Here is a 22,876-nt window from a genome sequence, read left to right as displayed (position 1 = left end):
TTTGCAAAGCATTGCATAGATCTGACCGTGTTACCTTAAAGTGGACGACGCCCACAACCGGTCTACTAAGCAAAAGACTTAGACTTTGTTTACTTCTTATGCATTTAAATGTTTGTAAAACATCTTATAAATGCACAAGCAAACACAATGTAATAATAATAGTGATTCTATTCGTGCGAGACTGCCGAATAATACTGAATCGGGTTAAAAGTGGATTATAGAGTTTTACGTATACAAGCAAGATTCTATTCGAAAAACTTGCTCGAAACATGCTTGAAACATGCTTTTCAGTATACCAAACCTAACAAGCCCACGCCAAAGCGCTAGCCGATTTCGCTCTCGCCGACTGCAATGGTTCGACTAGCCGGTCGCTTGCCGACCATTGCGGATGCTCTTAATATCCATCGCAACAATTCAGTGTTTAGAGCTATGGGTCAAACTTTAGATTTTGTGATTTAATATTCAACTGATTTTGTGAATATAATATTCATCGCAGTTCATCGGAAAATGTTCCCAGTGGCCCTACTTTTGGAACGTAATGTACAAAAATCCCCTTTAGTTCTTTAGGGGTGTTTTTGCCTAAAAGCTTGCTCAAAAAGTGAAAATGCACTTGAAACGAGCAAATGGTATAGTTTGGATACCGCAAATGATATTTTGCAAGTATAGGTACCGCAATTGTTCGTCACTGAAAGTATAGAGCCTAAAAATGCAATTCACTCAAGTAAAAAAGATGAAGAGAAAATATGATATTTAAAATAGTGTTAGTAGATAATGAGACTCACATTATTATAGTAAGTGTTTAATGGTAGGCCTAGTGATAACAGTAAGTTGTACATAAATTGATTTATATTTATAATGAGTTTAGGAGAACTTTCTATAAATGCAAATGAACTATTTTTATGAGACGGACCGAAAATGAATCTGACCTTATTTTTATAGGGTAGAGGAGTATTACACAATATATTGTTAATAACTACTCCTAGAATTACTCCCTTTGTCTTTGAACTCGAACAATATGAACTTTTGGTTGAGCACGATTTTAAGACATACTTCCTTTGTCTCGGATAATTCGACTCACTTTGACCGGGCACGAATTTTAAGAAATGTAATGAAAAGTGAGTTGAAAAAGTTAGTGGGATGTGAGTCCTACTTTTATATATTAGTTTTATAATAAAATGTGAGTAGGAATGAGTTAGTGGAATATATGATCCACTACCAAAAATGATAAAAGTGAAATGAGTCAAATTATCTGGGATGGACCGAAATGGAATACTGGGTCAAATTATCTGGGAGTGAGTAGTTAGTAAGGATGTAGAAAAAGGATAGTAGAAATAATGTTAGTAGATAGTTTGATCCATATCATTAGTATTGTAGTCGGATTAAAAAAATTTGCAAGGTTCATAATTTATAGGAATGAACTAAAAAAATAGCTCATATTTTTCATAGATGGAGGGAGTACTAATTAAGTGGTGGAGACAAAATTTTTATCAATTTTCTGTGATCTTAACAAATTTTAATTAAATTTCGGAATACAACTAATTATCGTTGTATTTCATGTGTATCCCATTAGTGTTGTGTCAGTAGTATTTATTTTGGATTATTCATTACATTTGGATCATTTTCTTTTTTTTCAAATTCCAACCCATTTAATTTTTCTTACTTTATTCTCGTACCTTATTCTTTTTACTTTTCTCTCACCACTCTTCTATTAATTTTCTCTTACTTTATTTAATTGCAAGACTTAGTCATTAACGATCAATCCTTTCTAATAACTATTCATGTCCTCGTAGTCTCAGCCCTCATGATATAATTTTTTACTCCATCTCTTGAATACGAGATGACCCACACAATTCAATATCTCAACCCCCAACCCACCCGTAAATATATCGGGTCAGGTTTTGGATAGACATTTAGATGATTTTTAGAAGGGTACTCGACTTTTTCGGGTCGAATATCCACGGATACTCATATTCCCACCCTTAGCCTCATGATATAATTTTTTTACTCCCATCTCTTGTTCAAGAGATGACCCACACAATTCAATATCTCAACCCCCAACCCACCCCCAACAATTGAGTCCTACTAGTATTGAGTCCTACTAGTATTATTTTATTGAAGAAGAATATATATATATATATACAATAGCACGGAAACAATTGAATATAAGTATATGTAATAGAGATGGAAAAACAATAGAAATTAATATACAGTATAAATTTGTAAAAGTGAGAGAAATAATGAAAGAGTGTGAGTAATATATAGTACTACCTCCGTCCATCAAAATTTGTCCTGTTTTTCTATTTCCGTCCGTCTCCCAAAATTTGTCCCATTTCATATTTACCATTTTTGGTAGTGGACTCTATATTCCACTAACTTATTCCTACTCACATTTTATTATAAAACTAATATATAAAAGTAGGACCCACAATCCACTAACTTTTTCAACTCACTTTCCATTACATTTCTTAAAATCCGTGCCGAATCAAAGTGGGACAAATTTTGGTGGATGGAGGTAATAATATATTAGATGTATATGCCCTTGCCTTTAAGCCAAAAATATAGAAAAATAGTAGAAATGTCAAATGTCTAAAAAGTGTGAAAGGATCGAAAACGTAATTATCCCCATTGTTAAGTACTATTGGTGCTCATAAAATTTATCAGGCAAAAATGCAAATGCAATTGTCCAGGTAATAGTTTACTAAAAAAAAGTATGATTGACGAACTTAGAAGTAAAACATCCCACTTCAAAGAAAAATTAGAATATAAAATTATTTACTTTTAAAATTGAATTATACGTTGTGTTATTTTTAATTTAGTTATTCAAGATTTTTAATCGAACAATTACGTAATGAAATTCTTTTGTTATATTTAAGTTATTTATTTGGATTAAGTTGTGATATGATCTGAAGTATAATGTTTTTTAAAAAGTAAAGGTCAAAATTGATTCTAAATATATAGTCAGAATATCAATTTGGTTCAAAATATTCAATTTTTGAAAATCGGGTCTTTAAACATTTGAAATCGTTAACGAAGTGGTCCTAATTTGACGGAACCGTTAATTCTGACTGTCAACACCCAATTAACGATTTTTTTGACTTAATTAGTATAATGATGCATAATAATTTAATAAATTAAAAATAGTTTAATTCAAAATAAAAATATTAAAAAAATCTAAAATAGAATTTCTCACATCTCTCTTCCTCACTCCCTCCTCTCTCACCGGCGACACTCAATTCATCACTCTCCCTCGTCAATTCTAAAGGGGTACCCTCTCCTGCTAAATCGACACCTTCATCTCCACATCCAATTCTCATTCCCACCCCATTAAAATCCAAGAATTCACCTACAAAGACTTCCAATTAGCCACCGCCAACTTCTCCGACTCCAAGAAGCCCTCTGCCAACAACCTCGACAATGAGATCGACATCCTCTCCTCCCTCTACAGCCCCTCCCTCGTCAACCTCCTCGGCTTCTCCACCAACTCCGACGGCCGCCGCCTCCTCGTCGAATTCATGAGCAACGACAATCTGTATGACTTCCTCCACACCAATCCTCGCTCCCCAACCTGGCCCCGCTGCCTCCGATTAGCTCTCCATACTGCCAGAGCTGGATATGGTGAATTCGTCGTCGTTGGTGGTGGATTGGACGATTCCGCTGATAAAAAAGCGGAAATTTATGAGCGAGTACGATCCTAGGGCTCCGGCGCCCAGGGATGCAAGGGTGAGGAATATGGTGTCGGCGAAATGCGTGAGGTCGTGCAGAGAGAGGAGGTTGTCGATGAAGGAGGTGGCAAGGTGTTTGAGTAAGCTACTGAATTTGTGGAATGGATTATCGAATCCTTGCATCATGGGGAAGGATGTGGAAATCGTTGAAACGCCATTGAAGGATCAACAACTAGAGTTGGCGGTTCGAAGCAATTTGATGGAATTAATGGTTTAGGCTTACAACTACAAATCTCAGATTTTAGAATTGATGAGGGAGAGTGATGAATTGAGTATTGCTGGAGAGAGAGGGGGGAGAGAAAGAGAGATGTGAGAGAGATTTTATTTTAATATTTTTAAATTTTAATTCTATTTTATATTTAATTAATTACTAATCTGGTCAAATTTTTTGTTAATTACGGTTGACTGTAAGAAAATTGATGGAATCGTCAAAAAAAGGACTAAACCGACAACGTTTTCATATATTTAGGACCAAACTGACAGCGTTTCAATATGTTATGGACCCATTTTTGAAAAAATGAATGTTTTGAAGCAAATTCGTATTTTGAGTATATGTTTAGGACCAAAATTGGCCTTTACTCTTCTTTAAATTATGATTTGGTACCTAATTTAAGGAAAATAATAATATAACAAAATCTTGATCTAATTTACGATATAGGGATCATTTTTATTAATACTAAACCAAATAATTTCGTGTGTCTCTATACTTCAACAATTATTAGGGTCCGTTTGATAAGAAATGTGAGATATAAAAAGATACGTGAATTAAGATAAGTAATATGGGTTTTGTGTCAATATATGACCAGATAAAACTTTTACGTTGTTGTTTGATAGGCGAGATATTATCTAAATTTATGTACCAGATAACACATGAAATGACATAATTGCCCTTCTTTAAAAATGTGTCGTAGTAGGAGTTCGTCTAAAGAAACAAAGCAAACCTGTGGATCCAAAATCCTTTTAAGAGCAATTTATTTGGAAAATCAAATATGCTCATATAACCACAGTATCATCACTACTTTCGAGAATCAAAGAATCATTTGGACATTTGAATGGAAAAAATCAAAGTGAAAAATTGGTATACAACAAAATCATCACTGCTACATCTTTCATTAACAAGAAATTGAAGAAGAAAGGTACTAGTTGTCACAGACAATCAAAGAGAAACATCATACTCTCTCTCTCTCTCTCTCTCTCGGCAAGTCCCAAAAATCGGGACTCTAGCACCTTCGTCCAGCACGGCGCCGACTCGGCGGCGTTCCTCAGCCGAAATCCGGTTTGGCCTCCCTATTTCCGCCTCTTTTCCTTCTCACAGCCATTGTCCAACGCAGCTCCATCATCGGCTTGGGTTCGCCATCCATGGTTATTTTCCGGTGGTCTGCCTCAAAGAGGTCATCGTGCAGCGTCTGATCGAAGAATACTCCAGCCGCGTTGCAACCCGCTCTCTGGCATCCGAAATCGTGCCTCCAGATGCGGTCGTCGGCGTTCCTGCTCCACGGTGGTGTGAACTTTATTGAGAAAGGGGGAGAATCATTGGAATATGAGATGTGGGTAGTGCTGGAGAGAGAGAGGTAGAATCGGATATCGAGAGAGAAAATTTGGTGGGATACATAGCTTAGCATTAATGTGTATATTTGGTCGGGCCGAGACGGGCTTAGACGTTATACTGGGCTTTGAGGTAAGTATTTCAATCATATCAAATAAATAAAAAAGCCAAGATATAAATCTCTATCTTGGCATTACAGCCTTATCGAACATACCCTTACAATATAGGGATCATTTCGTTAAATAAATTCTGCTACATATACACAAAAAATCGAAAAAATAAATTCTCCTAAGTCCTAAAAGTACACGGACCGGTCGAATTAGGATCCAATCTCCGTCGCGTCGTGATCTCCTCAATTAGGGTTTCTATTATTTTGGGGAGAAACCAACACTTTCTTTATTCCTTCAATTGGAAGGAAATTGCCGGTAGATCTCGTTTTCGACTTGAATTTCACAGCTCAAATCGTATTCACTTATTTCTGAGTTCTGATAATATCGAACCTTTTTTTAATAGCAATGGATGACCAGAAATTGGAGAATCTGAAGATCCAATTGCAGCAGTTACACAATGAAGCACACGAATTTGTGCAGAGTATCCCGCCAACGCAGCTCTATGGTGCTATCGGAGTAGTCATTTTCACTATATTCTTCTTCTTAATCAGTAAGTTGACCTAACAATCTTAATTTTTTTTTACCGACTCGAGGTGAATTTTGAATTATGTTTTCTTCCTGTTGCTCGAGCTGTTTGGTCGTGTAGCATTGTGTTTGTGCATGTGATTTTGCATAAGTCGTAAGCGAATAGCGATCTTCTCATTGCTCCTGTGTTGTTAAGTGATCGATATCTGAAATTTCATATTTAGAGTGATTCAATCAATTGTGGATACAAAATCACCTAATTTCACACTTGCGCTGTTGCCTATGCACAATTGCAAACCCAATTTTAGGCATCTTGAAGACGTGAGCGAGTTGAATCTATATAAGTATGTTTCGATTTTTCCTTCTCTTTTGAGCTTCAGATTGTGTTTAATATAGTTTAATTAGTTGCTGGTGGACTGACATTGTTAGAGCTATAATATAGTGACGATATGATTGAGGTGTTTGCTAGTTTCAGTGTGATTTTATTTATTTTAACTTGTGGAGTGGAGCACTGGAGCTTGAGCTGATCATAATTTAATCAAACCAAAAAGAGTGTAAACGCTTAGTTCATTATGCTTCATGGTACAAATTCAAATGAGATTTGAGCAATTGATAGTCCTATGATGAAATAGTTCAATTGTGATTCTCAAGATAGGACATCGTAGGTAACTCTTGTATCACGTTACAGTTGTGCTTCAAGTTTGACTGCATTGTGTAATATGGCAAATGTTAAAGAGATGACCAGTTTCCGGCAAAATGACTTCTTATTGTCTGGTGAAAACTGCCTCAGTGTATAAACTTTTGGTGCAAAATTTGTAATGCACACTAAACATGTTATTTTAATGCTCTGGTTTGTATCGTCAGTTGCATGACAATGGGTATGTTCACTCTGTTCATTTATTTGAAATACTTGTGGCTGCAGTTCGTCTTTTCAAGCGTAGGGCTTCGAATACCATTGTGCTCACTGGATTAAGTGGAAGTGGAAAAACTGTTCTTTTTTACCAGGTACATATGCAAGAAAGAGTTTTAGATGATTTAGATTCTCTTCCTATTTTCTTGAATCGAGTACTGTACTACTGTTATAGTTTACTTAATTAAAATTTTCATGTTCCAGCTTCGGGATGGCTCCTCCCATCAAGGTACTGTGACATCAATGGAACCAAATGAGGATACATTTGTACTACACTCGGAGACAACTAAGGTGATGCACCCTTTTATTTCTTCTGAAAAGTGGGTTTAGATGAATTCTTCGAGCATGTTTAACTGATTAAGTAGTGTCTCTTGCAACAATATCATTTTCAAGCATAAATTAATTATATCATCTAATGCCAAAATTACTCCATATGTTACTTTGCTGTATCCAGCTTGCAAAATAAACATTTATTATTTTTCACCTAAAGTATAATAACAAAGGTGTTGAACTAAATATAATTCGGTTACATGCTGCAGAAGGGAAAAGTGAATCCTGTTCACATTGTTGATGTTCCTGGGCATTCACGTCTTAGACCCAAACTAGATGAATTCTTGCCTCTGGCAGCTGGAATAGTTTTTGTAGTAGATGCTGTGGAATTCTTACCTAATGTCCGTGCTGCTTCAGAGTACGTACTATTTGGATTTTTAGCATCGTCTTGCAGAGGCCTGAAATTTCATCTCATGTTGTGTTGGTTTTTATATATATTGTTGTATTTATTCATGCAGGTACCTCTATGATATTTTAACCAAGGCTAGTGTTGTGAAGAGAAAGATCCCTTTGCTACTCTTGTGCAACAAGGTAGACAAAGTTACAGCACATACAAAAGATTTCATCAGAAAACAACTCGAGAAGGAAATGTAAGATAATTATTTCCGACACCTCTGTCGGAACATTTGCTCTTCTTCTAGTTAGATATGTATGCCGTGATGTCTCACTGATAAAGAACTCCCCTGTCCCAAGCATCACCAGAAAATATCATCTTAAACTAATTAATTAAAAGTGGACAAATTGCCTTTTGCACCTCTGGAATAATTCATACACAGACATAACAAGGCTTGGATCAGAAAGGTAATGAAGGGTGATAGTAGCTTTGAGTAGATGTTTTTTAGGTTATTGTGTGAAGCCTTGATACATATAACTCATTCCTATTGTATTACTTGCTTTGGTTTGTCTTGATTTAATGAAATTATATTGCGAATCATATTTCTCATTTCCTTCTGTAATTCTTGTTTTGTGCTCAGCGACAAGCTCCGTGCATCAAGAACAGCATTATCTTCAGCTGACATTGCTAATGAATACTCACTTGGGGTACCTGGAGAAGCTTTTGCATTTCATCAGTGCCTCAATAAAATCTCAGTTGCAGAAACTTCTGGTTCGACTGGTGACATCTCTCAGTTGGAGCAGTTTATCAGAGACTATGTTCAAGCTTGACCGATTGTACCAAATTAGAACCATGGTTGTGATTTTTGTTTTCTACTGGTGACTGTAAAAGCATTGACATCTGTAGAGACGAGAGAGCAAGAAGAGCGGTCTTTGTATAACCTTGTATTCTTAATTTTCAGTCACAGAAATACTTGTGCCAGTTGTGTACGAAAAAAATTGTTTAGACATACAACTCAGTATTAGCCAATTTATGCTTCTAGAATCTAGGATATATTTTGATGAGCTTTATCCCCTCAAAATTATTGTTGCAGTCTTGCTATCTTGATAAATAACGTCGCTTGATCTTGAATATAAGAGAGAAGATCCCATATAATGGAATATGCATCAAGCCAACACCCAGATACCTGCTTGTCCATCAACTATGAGCATATAGAATGAAGAGAATGAAGTTTAGTGTGTGTGTGTGTGAGAGAGAGAGAGAGAGAGAGATTACCATAAGGGTGCATAAGGAGATGACAAGTCTAGGAAGGTATACGGCCAACTGTTACACAGAAATTTCAACCTAATGTCAAACAATGCTAGAAATATTTTGATTAAAATATGACTAAGACAATTAATTTCTTACTATTTTTTAAGAAAAAAGAAATGCAAACCTCATTGAAACACAAGCATGGATGATCCACTGGAAAATGACGAATACACATGTCCACAGAGCAAAATATGCAATTCGAAAGAAGGGGAAACTCTGCAAGGAAAAAATCACACTTGTTTTAGTCGATAAATCTTCGAAGCAAACTTAGGTTTACGATCAATTCTGTATGGTTTGTAGGCTCTCGTCCAAGAAAAGGAAAGAGAAAAGGGCTTTCAGAGAATACCAGGGCGTTTAAAATGGTGTCGCCGAGGAGGAAAACTGCATTGACAGAATGCATGCAAACTTCCAGCTGTGTTGGATAGAATACAACAAATTGAATACACATTACACAGTCAATAGTCCATAGGAGTATTATCATAACATTCTACTTACAAAGGATATATTGTCTTCTTTGCTGTACAGTACGAGCCAATAAACTGAATCAGTGAGCAAGACAGCCCCAGCACATATCTACAACCAAGTAGTAGCAGAAGGAATTGATAAACACGAGAAAGAAAGTTCTTATTTATAGCAAGTTCTTGTCTTAAAATAGACTAATGGACTGCATTTGCAGAAACAAAGGATGTGTTTCATGATTTTGGAGAAAAACTACCTGAAAGATTATTTGAAAGGCGTATTCTGCGATAGATGGAGTTACAGGAGTAGTGTTGTGAGAGTCGCTCAAGCTTGTTTTTGTGGTGTCCGGTGGTGGTACAAACAGGCCATGCTCTGTATCTGCAACGATGGAATGATCCCCCTTCGTCTCCCTTTTAATGCAGCAACGCAGACATCCGAGGATGGAGAGAGATGAAGCCATCTACAGAACATAAGAAACTTATGTGATTATAGTATGTTACAAGATCAAATAAGAAGCAATATAGTGAGAGTTTGCAAATTACAACACATTAGGAAATGTAAATTTATGTGACATACCCCAAAATAGATGGTGACCAATGTGAATGTCCACCTGCAAAATGGAATTATCATAAAAAAATTAAATTAAACCATAAGGTACTTATGTGAAAATACACAATTATTGGAACACTATCAAGTCTACAATATACTGCTAAAAATCGAAAGTGATCAAGAAGCATATTGTCAAAAGTAACGGCCTTAACTGCGTGTAGTAGTAGAATATGCCAACACCATGGAGAATAGTATCAGCAAGAATCAATCCTAGCATGGTGCAGAAAGCAACAATCCGAAAACCAAGCAGCCAAACAGGATGGATTGAGCTCGAACTTGTTGCCCAAGACGCACCCTTGTTCCTCTGATCCCCACTTGTACGACTACTGGGCGAGCTGCGCCCTTCATACCTCCATATAACGAGCGCTGCAACGATCATACCCACCACAATCCATATTGCACACAGCAAGAATCTCCAGTTCAGCCAGTAGCTCAGGGCCGTCGTGTCCGTTGCCATCACAGGCCACCAAGCAACATACAACCCTTCTTCTAATCGAAATTTCAAAACTATATCAACATTTTAGTTAATTAAAGCATGAAAATAGCTATCTTATCTTGGAATTGTGTACATTCTTGACATTTTTGGTGAATTCCAACATCAAAAATTGTAAAATTGTTTGTGTTGATAGCATAATGGACAACACAATACAAGTAACACAATCGAGCTAAATTCATTACATATTAGCAGCAAACATAAAACCAATTTCATCAGCAAAAAACAACCTTTTCACATAGTACTAAAAGTAAAAAAGGCTCGCATACCTGAATTTTCTCGAAATGAATGTTTGATCAGAGATTCTAGAATTGGGAGGTCTTTTCCTTTTTCTCCTGCAATCCCAAAAATCCCTAAACTTCGCTGCCTAATTCACAGCTATGTTCGTTAGAGATGGGGAGCGGGATTTTCGGGATCAGTCAAGAGAGAATTTTTTTTTTATTTTTTTTTTCAATTTCACGAAAGCTCAGGCTCAGCTACTCCGCCATTTGACCTTGATTCAGTATCTTCTGATCAAGATCCGTTGCTTGCCTTTTAAAAACAAAAAATAAGTGACACGTGGCTGCATTTCACTCGTGAACATAATAAAATAAATAAAAGCTACTGCATGAAATCCCTACCTCATATCAATATTGACCGCTATCTAATCATTATTCCCAATTTCAAGATTTAATTTTATCATAAACGACTACACATTTATTGATCATTGGCCAAGAATAGTTACACTGTTTGAATTACAAAATTGGCAAGAGCTATACTTATATATACATATCCTAAATATGTATATAGGCATATGCTCTAATTCTCATAATCAGATTCATCACCATCGCTGAATTGCATTGCTAACAGATCTATTGGCAGTGATCCTAATGGAACTTGAGATTCCACTGCATCAAAACACTCATCATCTTCACTAAAATCATCGTCGCCATCCTCATCCTCATCCTCATCCTCTCCAACTAGGGCTCTAGAATCCGACGACGAGCTCCCGTCATCCGAATAGATCGTGGCGGGATAAGAGTGTGTGATTGCCTGAGACGCGCTCTCAAACTCCTCCACCTTCGAAAGAAGCTCGTCCGGGCTCACGTTAACCTCATGTAGAACCGATGCTCTTCCCGACTCAATGGCCCGTTGCCACAGCGCCATCATCTTAGGGCTTACCTGCCTCGACTCTGTATCTGATTAGCACGAAAAACCAATACGATTAGACAAAAATGCCGATCACCATTTGTGAGGAAGAGAATAGTTCTGTACAAACCCGAAAGATCTGTAGGGGACGAGTCATTAGCAGAAGGTAGGTATATCCGAGGAACTTCGTTCCGATACATTGATTTCCACTCCCTTCCTCTCCACATCAGTATTTGCTCATCATCAAACGATAGCAGCACGCAGGGCACCAATTCCTGCAGTCAAGGAATGTGAAATGAGATTAGAGAGATTGTTAGGGGAAGCACAATAATGAACAGCAGCGAAGAAACGGAACAAACCTTCAATTTAGCTCCTATCTTCTTGTAATCACTAGGTTGCAACCCTCGGCAATCTATCCTCACCAATTCGGAACCTTCAAACGCGGTCCTCACATCCCTCACCAGGGTTATGTAAACCCCATTTTTTGCTATAAAGGACACGATTTGTCACAAAAGCAAGTTAACATCAAGAAGACGAAAAAGCTAATGTCTTTGAAATTTGAATACACTACCTAACTTTCACCTTATATGAAAATGCATCATGATATAAGCCCTAGTTTTTAGATTAGGGAAAAACATGAAGCAATACACGTTTTTGAGTTGGTACCTAATTTACGGATTGGGAGAAGCCTTTTCCCTTTCATTCTCAACTCATCTGCTTCTTCCTTTGTCAGCCCCTCGGGGGCATCTTGTATAAGCTTCGGATAAACTGGTGTAGCCGGTTTCCAAAGCATTATCGGGAAGCGAGGCCGTTTTTGGTGATCATAGTTTCTGCCACGGAACAGATACAACACTCCGCCCATCCTATAAATAATCTTGCCACCGGATTTTTCCTGCATGATCAGTACTCAGTCGTTAGGTAGTCATAAATGAACAAGTTGTCCATAGCAATTCTAGTAGCAAAAGCATCAGCAAGACTAAGCCAAGAACTCATGATCACCAAAAATCCGATGAGAAAGTGAGAACCTCAATGCATCGGCATATGTTATTCATGTCAACAGTTGGGACACCCAAACAACGGACTTTACAAACAGGCTGTCTCCTCCAATGTGTGTGTATCAGCTCCAGCATATTATGTGTTAATCCATCTCTACCTGCAGAATTCAACATTTCAATCAAGCAACAATGTTTATTACTACCTTATTACAACCCGACACTAACTGAAATCCTCATCCCAGCACAAAATCAAAACAAAAAGACATAATCCCACTGAAGTTATCTAGAAATGCAGCTCTCAAGTCCCAAGTAGTGAAGTAATGAAAAAACAGCATGTGAAATAGCAAGAAACAGTTTTGAAATATCATAATGCATTAACTCAACCTAAACCCCAATCACCCTAATATATCCAAACAAGACAAAGAGAATAATGCATACAGCACTAAATAAACTGAAAAACAACAATTACAACAGCAAAAAACAAATTTTGAAGCATCATAACATTAAATCACTAAATTCCCATTATCCCAATACGAAACAAGAAGAAAAACCATAAACCCAATTTCCTTGCAACTTTCAAGAAACTGAAACAACAAGAAACAAAACAGGAAGAAACAATTTTGATACATCAGAACACATTAACTCACCTAAATTCCCCATCCCAACATGAAATCCAAACAAGGAGAAAACACACACACACAATCCCACTTAACTAATCCAAAAATGCAACTCTCACGAAACAGAAACAAAAGCAAATAAAACAGCAAGACACAATTTTAAAGCAACATAGTACAATAACTCACTAGATGCAAACATCCCAAAAACTAGAAACTCAAACAAACCAAACCAGACGGCAATAACAATCTTGAAGCATCATAACTCATAACACAATAACTCACTAAATCCCCATCATCCCAACACAAAATGAAAAACCAACAAGTAGAAAACAGCAGCAACAAACAATCTCTCCATAAAACGAACTCACCTAAATTCACCTGTTTGTTACTAGACAACAAGGGTTTCACCATCTCTCTCATCTCCGCCCTCGTCAGCGGCGCCCCCAACACCTCCTTCCGCGGCCTCACATTGAACTTCCCCATCTCATAGCCCCTCAGCATCTCGTACTTCTTCGACCACAAATTCTCATTAGGATTTTCATCACCGCCGCCGCCGCCCAACGGCTCAAACAGCTTGATATTCCTCTTACTCTTCTTCACCGGCGCCTTCCCCGTCCAGGGGCGCGGCATCGTGGGAGGGGCGAAGGGCAGAAACGCAGGCTCCCGAATCGCCAGAGGCTGAGCCCTAGGCGTCTCGGAATAGCTGTACATGAATTCGAAAGGGGCGCCGGGCAATTGGTAGGAAATTCCGGAATTTCCGACGACGACGGCGCGGTCATCGTTGTCGTCGGGGTGGAGCTTCTGCCCGGGCTTGACGGGTTTGTAGTATTTGGAGGTGCGGTGGTGGGAATTGAAGGCGGGGTTAGTGGAAGGGTCTGATTTTGGTGGGCGTTTGGATTTTAAAGGGGGGTATTTGGGGGGTTGGATTGGGGGCTTTTGGGGGAGAGAGGGGTGGCTGGAGGGGGGTGGAGTGGTGGGGAGAGATGAGAAGAGGTTTGGATTTGGGAGTGATGAGAGAATCGCCATGGAAATGTGATTTCTAATGGAGAAATGTGAAGAAGATAAATTGCATGGATATTTTGAGGGGAAATTTTAGAATTTTTTAAAGTTGAGGGGTCGGAATGTTAATATTAGAACATTAAATACTCCATCGATTTACGAAAATCGAACTACTACGTTTTTTTATATACATTAATAAATTGAGGAAGCGTATATCGTGATTTTATGATTACCATACTTTTGTTGTGTGGAAACTGTGTGTTGTTTATGTATTTTTGGCATGGTAAAATACTCGAACCTCAGTGGTTAGTTTGTGATAAGCAAACTCGAAGCATGCACATTACCACATCGATCAAAATTCAAATACAATACATACATATATATATATCCCACATTATATAACTAGATCCTTCTTCTATTGTCGACACGCGCCTTCTTGAAAGACCCCAATGCCCCATGCTCTGAACTTGATTCTATCTGTATAAATCGTGATGTGAATATATAAAGCTATAAACTGATAGTACTAATGAAAAAGAAAATACAAAGAAAGAGGGGATATGGAATTTGAGAATTTAGTCACCTTATTCAATTTCTCCCTAACCAACTTAACCGTTTGATTCATCGATTCTGATGGAAAATATTCCTGCCAGGATTCAAGTCAACCAAGGATTCGAAACAATGCAATATACTTCCGAGAAAATTCACTTATAAACCAACCTTATCCGAAGAGACTAATGGCATGGAGGAAGCATATCCTGTGATACCAGCCCGTGACTCGACCGAATTCCTAAACAAACAGATAAGGCGTATCCAAACATCACGAAACATGAAATTTTTGAACGAAATTGCTAAGGGGGCGAAGTGCAGGAGTACCTTTGAGATAAGGAAGAAGTAGGGGGACCTGACTCCTTGATCGAAGGAGTGGAAGCTAAGGAAGGCTCTCTACTGGAATCCGAAGGGCCTTTAGATCTTCTTGCTGAAAGAAAATTGGAAGGTTTCACAAGCAATGTAATGGATAAGAGGAACTCTGCAACAACAACGAACGTGTCACTTTGGACTTACGGTTAAGTCGTGCTAGAACTTCCTTCCTCCGTCCTTCTAACTTCTCTTTTGTGTCAGAGAGGCTCTCATACTCGGGTGCATATGTCACTTGTATTTGGTTTCCTAGAAAAACAGACTCGTCTAACTTTCTTTTGGCAAACCTATCACCAACATCAGATTAAAGAATTAAGCCTCTACACATGTGGCAAATTTTTGAAACGTACGTAATACATTATATGCACGGAACTTGTATATAGACATTTGTAACCAGCCTTTCCCGCAAAAACTCACCTATACGTGTGCCTAAGTTACACGCGTAATGTGCTGCACATAATGAAAAACCAACTCGTGAATGAGTGCGAATGTGCATATTTGTCACAAGAAACAAATCGTAAATGACATTTTCTACACGAACCACCGCTAGTTTGTTAACCAGAGAATAACACATGCACCAATGCTCACACCCAACCTAACCTATAAACAACACACAATATGTTGCACTCATGTGAAACCACACAAAAGAACACATGCATAAACACTTACTAATCAAGATAAATAAATTGTAAAATGCCCCTTTTCCACACAAATCACCACAGATATTATACATATTCCAATACATTTTACACACAATTACACATATTTACCAAAAGAAAACAAATCACAGAAACCCCCATCCCCAATCACCAAATGCATCAAGTATGGAGTCATTGACTGATTAAGCAACATAACTTCTCAATTAGAACACAAATATCCATGAAATGCAAAGCATCAAATCGGTAAAATCATCTAGCATTGCTGAGTTGATGAAATTTGATCCAATAAACATCGGTATAAGCCTCACATTCTTCCGCATCCATCGGCTTACATCTGACAAATAATAACAATCACAACACCATCACTATTTGCACTTTCACATCAAATTTCCATGAAAAAACAGATCCCGTAGCTACACACTTTCTTCATTTCTTACATACAATAACAACTCTACCTTTCTAAAGCAATCTGCATAAAATCCATAAAAAAATCTATTTGTTCTTCTTAAATCATTCTGAAGTATGCAATAACTTACTCTGCAACTGGGCCATAAGTAGAGAACAATTTCAAGAGCTCATCTCCACAACCCAAAGAAGGAACATTCCTAACAATCAGGTACCTGCATCCAAAGCCAAAATACTCAAAATCCTAAGCTCAATAACTGAAACTTTCTTCATTTATCCCCCCTTTCCCGAATAAAATTAGGGGGAAGAGAAAAAAACTGAAGGAAAAACCTTGATTCATCACAAACTGTATAAACGCGAACTGCAGGGGTCTCGTTTTTTGATTTAGGCATCGCTTCCCAATCGAATAAACTGCAATTTGGGACGACAAATAGAGGAAACCTTAAGAAAAAAAATTGGAATTTAAATATTATTCAAAAATTATAAATGAATATGTGGAACTGGGCTCCATGCTTCAAAAGTTATGGCCTATATATGTTATTGTAAAAGATTTTGGGCGGAAAACAAAATATTATAGCCAAGAAAGAAATGAATGTATACATATGGTTTCATGTATTAGTCTGCAAATTTTGAATCTGAAATGGTTGAACTGCACTGACCCTTTATGAGATCTCTTGGCGTCAGTGGCGGATCCAGGGGGGGCAGGAGCGACGGCCAAGAGCGTCAAATTTTCCTAAGGGTGTTGCAATTCGAGCTCAAATCCAGCTAGATCGCAACTATCGCAGCAACACAACAACACCAATTAGCACAATAACACTCAAACACACCAACAATATAATCGAGCTAAGATAAATCGAGCTGAGGCGAAATCGAATGTGTATTGCGAATAGGAACTACGAAATTAACAGTAACAGCAGCAACAACACAACAATAATATGTACTAGTGTTTTTTCATGAGTTAATGAATAAAGATTATAGTAAGAAAGATGAAAAGGTAGAGATGACGTTGTTTGCATTTTAGAAAACGTTTCATTTTTAATGGGAAGTGGAGGTATTATTTTATTATTAAAAAATATATTAAAATATTATATTTAATTTTTATATACTACTAATAAATTCTGCCCCCTCCGTTTTGAAGCGTTGGGTTATTAATGTAGTGATAAACAAAAAATGTTTCTTATCGACCTCAATTGCATTTCCTTTGATCTTAGAGGTATAAAATGAGCATCATTTATCGACAGCGGCAGATCCAGAACTTGAGAATGAAGGGACGGAATACAGATACAGCGTGCTACAAAGTCTCCTTTTAATTCCAACTTACTCCATTAAACTATTCTTCCCATCCTCTATTTGTTACAAGAAGTGATCTCTAATTACCCCTCAAACATCTAAGGCATACCTTTCTACCAACACTATAAACTCAACTTAGTATAAAATGCAAGATCCACACAAGTAAAATCCCAAATTCTGTTGGTTTAACAAGAATTATCCTTTCCTAAGTTCTTGAGCATTATAACATTCTACTGCTCATGTGTCAAATAACTCACAAAACTTTATACTACTCCCACTCAAATGTACATTTCAAATTATACTTCAATATTCTAGGCCTACCTTTCGATCAGTACATGCCTCCTACTAAGTCTAGATTCCACTCACTATCATTATCAAACCCCATTACTAAATATGCTTATAATACAACTTCAGATTATTTACAGTAGTTAAAAGAAACTCCCAAACTCAATTAAAGTTCATAATTTTTGGTCCTTAATATTACCCACACCGCCCTAATCTATTTCACAAACCTCAATTCCAATGGACAGTATTTACTCTCAGTCTCAGTCATACATAAAACCAATTTAAATAGATTAAAGCAAGAAAAAAAATCCTAATTCAGCTATTAACTAAAGCAGAAAATCCAATTCATCAAATTAGGGAACTATAGCATTCGGGAACCTTTCAATGTTTCAACCTAGGAGTGGATTCCTTCTAAATCCGAATCAAATTGTAAGCTTAATTCTATTTCTAAATCGTGAATTAACAAGAAATTGATGGAGAAAGGATAGAATTTCACCTATATAAATGTCACTGTATGTGCGATTGTATACTGTGGGATATGAAGCAGATGACGAATGAGAAATGAAGGCACGCGCGACGGTTGGCGGTTGAATGTCGTCGGAACATGGAAACAACGCCGTTGGCGGCAATCGGCCAATGTGCGAAATTGCTTGCTTACATAATTGAAGTTTATCAATTTATGCTTTCCTTTTTTTCAAGTTAAAATGCTTGCCCAATTGGCCCAAATTTCGGCCCATAACTTATATACTCTATTTAAGAATTTGTTTTCATTTAATTATAATTTTTATTTAATTCTAATTAATTAAGCTTATTAAGCTGATACATGATCTTTATGATAAAAAATAGCAAATACTGCATTAGACAAACTTCCCAAATTCTCAACCAATTAAAGTTCAATAAATTTCTATATATATAGTACTTATCACCCCTCAACCCTTATGCTTATACACTTACTATAACTAAATTCAAAATTTAAAATAAATAATTCACATGTCAACTACATAAAATTCACATATTATATCAATTACATATTTCAAAACATTCTAAAAAGCAGTAGGACCCTCTCACCTCTCTATATACTATACATTTATCTACATGCAAAAATGATGAGGAAGGGATGTTGCCAAAATGCGTCAGCCGCCGACCCTGATAACATGTAGAGTTTGTATAACTCACATTAACCGAAACATCACTGATATCTTATTCCTGAAAAATATTAGTGGTTTATATGAGCCACAACTCAGTGTATGTAAACCTTACCTTTAATTCCACATACAAATATCAAACACAATCATTCACCAATATATATCACCGGAAGTAATAAATATCATAAACAATTTAATATTCACATGCATATGCCTCTCCGTTCTTTTTATTATTCTGTGATAGATCAAGCCTGGTATCTGCCCGGGATTTCCATTGTGTATGACCCGTCGGTCCCTTATATTTATTTGACCTTTCCACGTATCATTTCCACCATCAATATCAAATAATACATAATTATATCTGAGTCACATCATATAGTTCAATTATTCACTTTATATAAATACCTAGCAAGAAGCACATAAAACATGTAAAATTAAAAGTGTGATTTATACACACCTTAAATGTGATAAATAAACTAGCTGAACACCGATCCCGTCTCCTGTACTATGACCCTCAATTCTATTTTTCTTTTCTTTTTCCTCTTCCGTATTTTTCTACACCCTTTTCTTTCAAACCTAAGCTTCCTTATATATATAAGAGTGAACTACATAAATGGTACCTAATCTTTCACTTTCGCACGTAAATGGTACCTGGTCTTTATTTTATATCATTTTTGGTACCTATTAATCACATTTTTAGTACCTGATAAGATTTTAACTCCAAAATACCCTCTAAACAAATGCATTTTTCCATTTGTGTCATGGAGGATATTTTAGGCATAAACAAAACTAGTACCAAAAGTGATATTATAATATATCTTCTTTCATTCTCCTCACTCTTTATATTATTATTATTATTAATATTATTATTATTATTATTATTTTAATATTATAAATTAATAACTAATTTATTTTTTAATATCATTCAAATATACTTAAATATAATTATAGTTATAATTATATTTAATTATTATTATAATATTATTGTTATAATATAAAAACTTGTAGTAATAATTAATAAATAATCATAGTATAATTATTTAAATTATGAATCATAAAATATTATATAATAATAACATTATTATTATTATTATTAAATTAATAACTTATCAATATAGTCTTAATAAAAAAAATTTAAAATCGTGAATTGTATTCGTAATGATATAAAGAGTTGAATATTTTTAGTTAGGTGTTTCAACCCTAAAATGAGTATAAAATAATTTAATAAAAAATATTCAATTGATTTAATTACTTTAAATAATTAATTTAATTAGGTGTTTTATTCTTGATTTATATTATGAGTACAATTAGATGTATGTATAACACACTAAAAAGAAAGAAGAGAAAAGAAAAAAGAGAAAACATAAATTAAAGAGAAAAAGAAAGAAGAGAAAAGAAAAAAGAGAAAACATAAATTAAAGAGAAAAAGAAAGAAGAAAGGAAGATGAAATACTAAAAAGAAAGAAGAAAATGCAGAAAAAAGAAAGAAGGAGAAACTAAAGAAGAAAAAAAGAAATAAGTAAGGAAGAAAAAAATCACATCTTTGTTACTAATTAATTGAAATTTTCAAAAATATCATCCATAACAAAAAAATCTCATATTTGGTATCCAAGGTTATTTTTGTTATGGGGTACCATAAACGATATAAAATAAAGATCATGTATCATTTATGTGCGAAAGTAAAAGACTATGTATCATTTATATAGTTCACTCTATATATAATTGGATGAAGCGGTGTAAAAGACCGACTTATTTACTACTCCCTTCTCCCCCAGAGAGATAAACTATGATAATGAATATATAAAAGACAATGTTTTGCTAAAATATGAATTTCATCTAACAAAATATAGATCCATATAATTGAATCCATCGTGTATATGCCTATATAATTCTTGTTTTAACAAAATAAGGTTCATAGATACAAAATAAATATTCTATTCATTTGATAAATTTCTAGTTTATATACATGTATTTGTAGGTGACACGTATATATCTATTATTTCATGCACACACATACGTGAATAAATATACACGCACTTTTGTAGGTGACACGTATATATCTATTATTTCATGCACACACATACGTGAATAAATTATACACGCACTTGAATTAATTATTTAGTATTTAAATACATCTACACACATTTCTATATATATAATTATATGCAATTAACATTATAAATATAAAATGATCAATAAAACTCAATCAATATGCAAAATGATCCAAGTTTCGGGTTAAGAATGTCACAGTACTAATACTTTATTAATTTAAAATACTATATCCATCCAAAAACATAGTTTTAGACTTTAGTAGTGGGTGACGAAAGATTTCACTCAAAATTAGTAAAATAAGAGAAATAAAGTAGAAAGGTAATTGAAGTAATGTAATTGAAAATTTAGACTCGCACATCAGAGAAATAATTTTAAACACAGGCCCGTTAATACCTTCGAAAACCTCCCAGAATCGGCCGTCGACCCAAGGCTGTTGTGGCTCCGACCCCACGCTATAGCTACTTCGTCTTCGTCTCCGTTTTAACTTTCATTTCCCACGCTTAAGATAAAAAATATCCATTAATTAATTAATGTTTGCTATGGACTTAATTAAGTAACTTCTTATAAATTCCAAAAGTGGACTTAGCATGGAACACTTATTTATTATTCATAAAGTAATCAAACTCCAACTAGCTAGGTTCCGAATAATAAAACTTTGTTTCGTGTTCCTCTTGAGGACATTATCAAATGAGACTCACCTCGCGCATGATTCAACATAATAGCAATCCTAGCACCGCTAGATATTAATCACCACCACCCAATATATCAGGATTATTGGGTTACGAAAAATCCGCACCATTTGATAAGTCAAAGTAATGCATAATCAATACCGTATGCTCAATGCTAACCTACATTGATTAAGAAACAAATATTTATCAAGACATCGCCTTTCAGTTGATAGCATAAAGACTCGTCTTGCTGTTAGATCCGTTCAGTGCTTTACCACACCAATGTCATCTTATTTCAACAAGGCTTAGAAATATTCGGACTGACATTGCAACCTTTCACGATGGATAGTCTAATTCCATCTAGGTCGTGAAATTCTTTTTTTTCTTTGTTTAGGACTGACCGTGTTACCTTAAAGTGGACGTCGCCCACAACCGGTCTAAAACAAAGACTTAGACTTTGTTAAGTTTACTTATACATTTAACCATGCAATCAACATCCATTAAATGTAAAACATAACAACATTATGACAACAAATAATCTGTTTTATTCCTTGGAAAATAAAATAAGAGTTTTACAATATTCAATCACTCGAAAGGTGATTTCTAGTGTACAAACTCTAACAATATTTGCATCTCTACATTGAAATCCATTTTAAAATCTCAATCCAACTTTAAGATCAAGCTCCTTGTGATTATACTTTAGATTACACACACATTTTTTTCGTGATTTAAATCTAAATCAATCTTGAAATCTCAATCAACGTCAACAAAGATTCCACCTAAAATTCAACTCGTGGGGTTAAACTAGAAAAATTGAAACTTCATGATTTAATTAGCGGATTTCAAACTTTATGGGATATACCAAATTTTGACCAAACTTGATGATTTAAATAGATTTCCCCTAGAATTTATTATCACATTATTCTCATTTCTAGTTTCAATTTTTTTAAGATGTTTCAAAAAATTTAAAATTTTTGTTAATTAAACTCAAAAAGCAAATACACAAATTTCACTAACAGTATAAATTTTTTTTTCATGAATACCAATAGCGTAAAAATGAGAAGAAAAGTTGAAGGAGGGAAAAGAGTCGAGTTACGACAGGTTGAGAAATACGCATATTCCACGCTGTTTTGATTTGGTCGGAAAAGAATTGAACCATGTCAAGTTGAGAAATTGGCACAAACACATAAAGTTTATAATTGTTCAACCACTTTTAACATTTGAGATATACAGTACCATATTTGATTCTAAATTATTGATTTTTAAACCACTATCCTTAATATTTATTGCGCCAAAAATTGTAGTACTCAGTCCGTTTCTTCGTAGTTGAGTCATTTTATCATTTCAGAAAGTTTCCATAGTTGAGTCA

At 35.5% G+C, this 22,876-nt stretch overlaps 4 protein-coding genes across 7 annotated transcripts; 1 reads left to right on the top strand and 3 right to left on the bottom strand.

Moving 5' to 3' along the window:
* The first annotated feature begins 5,538 nt into the window (after positions 1-5,538).
* LOC125207499 (signal recognition particle receptor subunit beta-like) lies at positions 5,539-8,458 on the top strand. Its single transcript, XM_048106873.1, has 7 exons — positions 5,539-5,693; positions 5,782-5,928; positions 6,826-6,908; positions 7,018-7,104; positions 7,353-7,501; positions 7,602-7,733; positions 8,118-8,458. Exons 2-7 carry the CDS (start codon positions 5,784-5,786, stop codon positions 8,305-8,307), a joined length of 786 nt encoding a protein of 261 aa, XP_047962830.1. The 5' UTR covers positions 5,539-5,693; positions 5,782-5,783; the 3' UTR covers positions 8,308-8,458.
* Positions 8,392-10,868, bottom strand: LOC125207498. 3 transcript variants are annotated; one of them, XM_048106871.1, is made up of 9 exons: positions 10,619-10,868; positions 10,009-10,363; positions 9,824-9,857; positions 9,504-9,707; positions 9,284-9,361; positions 9,135-9,200; positions 8,913-9,004; positions 8,753-8,800; positions 8,392-8,663 (listed from the first exon to the last, which is right to left on the bottom strand). In XM_048106871.1, exons 2-9 carry the CDS (start codon positions 10,311-10,313, stop codon positions 8,576-8,578), a joined length of 915 nt encoding a protein of 304 aa, XP_047962828.1. In that variant the 5' UTR covers positions 10,314-10,363; positions 10,619-10,868; the 3' UTR covers positions 8,392-8,575. The 3 variants fall into 3 exon arrangements, with proteins under 3 accessions (XP_047962828.1, XP_047962826.1, XP_047962827.1); XM_048106869.1 differs by having other exon boundaries at positions 10,009-10,345; XM_048106870.1 differs by having other exon boundaries at positions 10,009-10,342.
* A 154-nt stretch (positions 10,869-11,022) lies between these two features.
* LOC125207496 (CRS2-associated factor 2, chloroplastic) lies at positions 11,023-14,115 on the bottom strand. The gene is made up of 6 exons (XM_048106868.1): positions 13,458-14,115; positions 12,503-12,630; positions 12,144-12,369; positions 11,837-11,964; positions 11,608-11,752; positions 11,023-11,527 (listed from the first exon to the last, which is right to left on the bottom strand). The coding sequence occupies exons 1-6, from the start codon at positions 14,113-14,115 to the stop codon at positions 11,148-11,150; spliced, it is 1,665 nt and encodes a 554-aa protein (XP_047962825.1). The 3' UTR covers positions 11,023-11,147.
* Positions 14,116-14,398: 283 nt separating this feature from the next.
* On the bottom strand, positions 14,399-18,328 carry LOC125207500 (RNA-binding protein 48-like). Of its 2 annotated transcripts, XM_048106874.1 has the most exons (10): positions 18,139-18,327; positions 16,727-16,843; positions 16,398-16,478; positions 16,199-16,282; positions 15,916-15,996; positions 15,151-15,290; positions 14,962-15,064; positions 14,806-14,875; positions 14,669-14,731; positions 14,399-14,565 (listed from the first exon to the last, which is right to left on the bottom strand). In XM_048106874.1, the coding sequence occupies exons 3-10, from the start codon at positions 16,457-16,459 to the stop codon at positions 14,491-14,493; spliced, it is 678 nt and encodes a 225-aa protein (XP_047962831.1). In that variant the 5' UTR covers positions 16,460-16,478; positions 16,727-16,843; positions 18,139-18,327; the 3' UTR covers positions 14,399-14,490. The 2 variants fall into 2 exon arrangements, with proteins under 2 accessions (XP_047962831.1, XP_047962832.1); XM_048106875.1 differs by lacking the exon at positions 15,916-15,996 and having other exon boundaries at positions 18,139-18,328.
* Between the last annotated feature and the right edge of the window lie 4,548 nt (positions 18,329-22,876).

Source organism: Salvia hispanica, chromosome 2 (genome assembly GCF_023119035.1).
Source record: "Salvia hispanica cultivar TCC Black 2014 chromosome 2, UniMelb_Shisp_WGS_1.0, whole genome shotgun sequence".
Lineage (NCBI taxonomy): Eukaryota > Viridiplantae > Streptophyta > Magnoliopsida > Lamiales > Lamiaceae > Salvia > Salvia hispanica.
Note: the sequence above shows the minus strand (reverse complement) of the source record. Positions and strands in the feature narration are given on the sequence as shown.